Below are 4,466 nucleotides of genomic sequence, written 5' to 3'. Positions count from 1 at the left end.
ATGAAACTTCTGGGAACCCCCTCGCTCACCCCAGTAGACAGGCTGCGACTGTAGGAAGTGAGGGCCAGGGAGGAAGCCTGGGGTCCCCGTGACCCGGTGTCTGCGCTACGGTGTGAGGCAGGGTGTCAGGGGTACTCACGTGGGGCTGAGCGTGTGATGCTTTATTCATTCACGCAGCGCACACCGAGAATCTGTCCTGGGCCAGGTCCTGTTCCGGGAGCTGAGGGGGTCAACAGTGAGAAAGACACAGGTTCACACCAACAGGCGCTGAGGACAGACTCATACGCAATGACGGGCCAGGGCAGGGAACGGTGGGTCAGCGAGGTACATGGGGTGGGTTTGGAGCACAGAAGAGGGACTTCCAGGACCGGGGGGTCAGGAAGGCTTCCTGAGGAGGGGGGACCTTCAGAACTAAGGTGTGAAGGGGTAACCATGCTGATACCTAACGTAGCTTGAGTAGGTACACTATCCTGCTGCATAAATTATCCCCAAACCTAGTGGCTCTGGAATTTGAGGGTGGCTTCATCGGCTCTGGGTCCTTCAGGAGATTGCAGTAGGGTGTCAGCGAGGGCTGCAGTCATCTGAGGGTCTGACTGTACCTAGAAAGTGACAGAACCAGGATTTGAACCTGTACCTTTCTCACCCCAGAGCCCACTCACCACTGCAGCGGCTGTGGCAGAGGCTGCCCGCCCTTGCCAGGCCCATATGTGGTCAGTCCATTTGTCCTTTTATTTTTTCATTCACTTCATGGGCACCGAGACCTTTGACACACAGAGGTGGCTCAGTCGCGGGCCCTGCCCCAGAGCTTGTATCCTGACTGCCACTGGCAGATGTCGTGTCGTAGGTCCTGGGATTGTGGCATGTGCGGGTGACAGCGGATACCGTGCAGTGAGGGCTTCATTCTCTGCAGTTCAGGAAAGGCTTGAGAGAGGAAATGGTATTAAGCAGAGCCGGGGAAGAGAAGCAGGAAGCAGAGGGGGAAGGGGCTTTCCAGGCAGAGGGTCCCCAAAAGCAGGCCCATCGAGGTTGGAAGATGGTGGCGGTGCGTTTGGGAGGCTGCAGACCACGTGGAGTGGGGCGGGACATGGGGTTCCTGTGAGAGATGAGGCTGGGAGCCAGGCAGAGTCCAGGCTGGAAAAGCCTCGAATGCCAAGCTCTGAGCGCTTAGGGTTCGTCCGGAGGCAGCGAGCGGCATGCCTGCCTCTGGCCCCGGGCCCTTGTGACCCATCGTGTGATGCACAGCAGGATCGCGGCTTCTTCCCGTGCGCCTGGCAGAGCAGCCTGACCAGCATCCTGCCTCCTCCTCCCAGGTACCAGGGCAAAGAGGGCTGGGCCCCAGCCTCGTACCTGAAGAAGAGCAGCGGGGAGCCCGTACCCCCGAAGCCGGGCCCTGGCTCATCTGCCCACGCAGGCGTCCTCGACCTGGATGGAGTCTCCCGGCAGCCGAACTTGGTGGGCAGGGAGAAGGAGCTGCTCAACAACCAGAAGGACGGCCGGTTCGAGGGCCGCCCAGCACCTGATGGTGACGTCAAGCAGAGTGAGTGATGCCCAGCTGAGCTCCCGGAGGCCGGGCCTACGTACTGTGCACCAGGCTCTGTGTTCAGTGCGCCTCGCATACTGTCCCTCGTCCTCACAGCAGCCCTGCTGCCCCCTCCCCCCGTCCTGTGGGTAAGAAAACAGAGGCTCAGAAGCCCTCGGGCGCTTGTTCCAGATCATTCAGCCAGCAAGTGGCAGAACCCGAGTGCAGAGGCTGGCTGTCCTACTCCACACCACGTCATTCCCACCACCTCGTGATGGTCATGATAGCAACTACTGCCCAAGCCCCTACTGTGTGCCAGGACTCTACGGTCGGTCTCATCGACTCCTCGTAACCACCTCCGGGGGACTTGTTACTTTCGTTTTACAGATTAGGAAGCAGAGAGATGAAGGGATTTGTCCAAGGCCACCCAGCTAGTGAACGGTGGGGCCAGGACTTGAACGCAGGCCCATCTGACTCCAGTGCCAGAGCCAGAGGAAGAAGTTGGTCTGATTTGGGTGTATTTCAACAGCAGTTCTTTACCCATCTTGCTTTTCAAAGCTTTCCCGTTATCTGTTTTATCATTTAATGTTACCAACGCAGCTGAGAGTAGGGTTCATTGTTGTCTGCTGCATACCTGGGACTCCAGCCTCCAGCACGTGGTCCTGTCCTGCAGTTAGGGGCGGAAGAGATCTCTGCTGGGAAGGGACTTCCCGTTAGCCACAAGGTGAAGTCACTTGCTCCTGGCTGGGCTTATTCGGCTGTTTATAGTCCATGAACTTTCTGAGTGTCTCATTCTCTGCTTAGCTGCTCTGAGAAAGTACTGACAAGCTACAGCAAGGTTCTCTCCAGCCCCTAGTTTCTGTGATTCTAATTTGTCACGGCCAAGAGCACAGGAGGATTCCCATTAATTTAGAGGAGTGAATGAAAATTTGAAACCCCATGTATTTGTTAGGATAGGTTCAGATACTCAAGCAAAGACACTCCTGCCCACCCAGCCACATACATACAACCAATAATAGTGGCTCAGATACTTTAGACGTTTCTTTCTTTCTCACAAAGCAGTTCAGATATGTGTCCAGGGCTGCTATGGCAACTGCATGCAGTCAAGAGCCTTGTTACGCTGCCTCTGTCGTGTGTCGCCCTCCTCCACCTAGTCTGGGATGGCTCACCACTAGTCCAGCCAATGAAAAGGAGGCAGCGAGAAGTGGAGGACCCGACTCAGAAGCTACACTCTTCCCAGTCTCTCACATCCCAGAACTTAGTCACGTGGTAATACCTAATTGCAAGGGAGTCTGGGAGATGTAGTCTTTGTAGAGGCAGCTAAATGTCTGGCTAAAACTCTATTGCTATTTATTCTAATAGAAGACAGGGGAAATGGTTGTTTAAGAGATTAACATCTCCACACTCCAACTGCCAAACTACCCCTCTGTGTAGACCCGTGCTAAACCAGCTCTGGCAACAAACACATGAGGTGCCTTCCGCAATATTCTGCCTTTATCCAGGAGCCTTGGACCACTGCAAAGCCATCCTCCTCCTGAGACCCAAAGCGAGGGCACCCTGACTCCACCCCTGAAGTCACCAGCCCAACTTTGTTTGGTTCCGTTTATTTTGTTGCCTGCGGGTCTGTTCTAGAGCACAAAGCCAGGAGTGGTGACGTTGACGGCATGCCAGGAGCCTCACACGTATTGTTTACTTTCATCTCCACCTCTGCCCCGGGAGGCAGGCAGTATCCCCCTTTTACAGATGAGGGCCTTGGGGCTCAAAGAGTCGAATAACTTGTCGCGACTCCCCTCCGCGTTATTCTGAAGCCCACCTTCGGACCCCAGCTGGAAAGCTTTCCTTCACTCCAGCTCACGGCCGCCCTGAGCCACGTCTGACCAGCCCCTTGCTATCAGGCGCTTCTCACAGGAAGGGTCGCAGCAACCCACCCGTGCCTGTGTGGAGCGCTTTGCCCAACCTCGTGCGGGAGAGAATGGCTCTCTCCTGGTGTCTCCCTCAGGAATTTTGTCTCCGGAATTCTGTGTGCACGTGAAATGAGATCTCGTCTTTTTATAGGATCGCCCAAGATGAGGCAGAGACCCCCTCCTCGCCGGGATATGACCATAGTAAGTGGACCCTCGCTACTGGGGAGCCGGCCCTGACCTGAGACTGGCCCCTCACACGTACCTCGCCCCCTCCAAAGATGCTCCCTTCCTGTGCACACGGCGGCCTCGTGGAGCAGGCTGGATTAGTGCTAGTCCCGTTAACAGGTGGAAGGAAGGACTGAGGTCCAGGGAGGCGAAACAAGCTGCCCACGACTTTGTGTCAGTTAAGCCTCGGGACGTGCCCTCTGCTTCCCGCGCCCCCTCCCCTTTGTCTTAGGTCAGTCTTCTCAAATGAGGTAACTTGAAACCGAAGCTGGGGTGAAGCACAAAGGCCGTTGGTGGTTCCATTCTGCTGTTTTACTTTCATACTCCATTTTTAATTCTTCAGGTATCTTTCTAACCACTGCATGGAAAAATGGGCCTTGTTTTCTTAATGTCCACCATTTACTGAGCACCTGTTGGGCGCTATGCCGCGTGCTGGGCGCTTTACCGCGTTAACTTACGGGATGCTCACAGCGACTCCACCAGGTAGACCTGTTCTGCAGGAGAGGAAACGGGGGCTCCAGAAGGGGATGCGATTTGCCCACAGCCGTACACGGAACCACTATTTCCAACCCACATGAGTCTGACTTCCAAACTTACATTCTTTCCACACCCCTCGCTTTTACAACCAGAGAATATTGTCTTGCCTCATTTTCATGGTGTAGACAAATGTTCCGTGTCTCTTCTCGTGGCTATAAAGCTGAAGGGCCAATGACCCACCTAGCTGATGATGACAGGAGAGGTCCTTTTTGTTTTGTCCCATGGGTCCACCAGCGCCCCCTTGAGGGTGATCGTAAACCTCAGTCTCCCCACACACCCTT

The 4,466-nt window shown here is 55.2% G+C and overlaps 1 protein-coding gene across 1 annotated transcript in view; it reads left to right on the top strand.

Annotated features, from left to right (window-relative positions):
- Nucleotides 1–4,466, top strand: part of SH3PXD2B (SH3 and PX domains 2B) — a 61,169-nt gene that overhangs the window by 44,963 nt on the left and 11,740 nt on the right. Inside the window, exons 9-10 of the mRNA XM_023537145.1 lie at nucleotides 1,311–1,537; nucleotides 3,575–3,624. Coding sequence (XP_023392913.1) covers nucleotides 1,311–1,537; nucleotides 3,575–3,624 — 277 coding nt within the window. The remainder of the gene's footprint in view (nucleotides 1–1,310; nucleotides 1,538–3,574; nucleotides 3,625–4,466) is intronic.

Source organism: Pteropus vampyrus, unplaced genomic scaffold (genome assembly GCF_000151845.1).
Source record: "Pteropus vampyrus isolate Shadow unplaced genomic scaffold, Pvam_2.0 Scaffold179, whole genome shotgun sequence".
Lineage (NCBI taxonomy): Eukaryota > Metazoa > Chordata > Mammalia > Chiroptera > Pteropodidae > Pteropus > Pteropus vampyrus.
The sequence above is the reverse complement of the archived record's forward strand: the minus strand, read 5'-3'. Positions and strand labels throughout refer to the sequence as shown.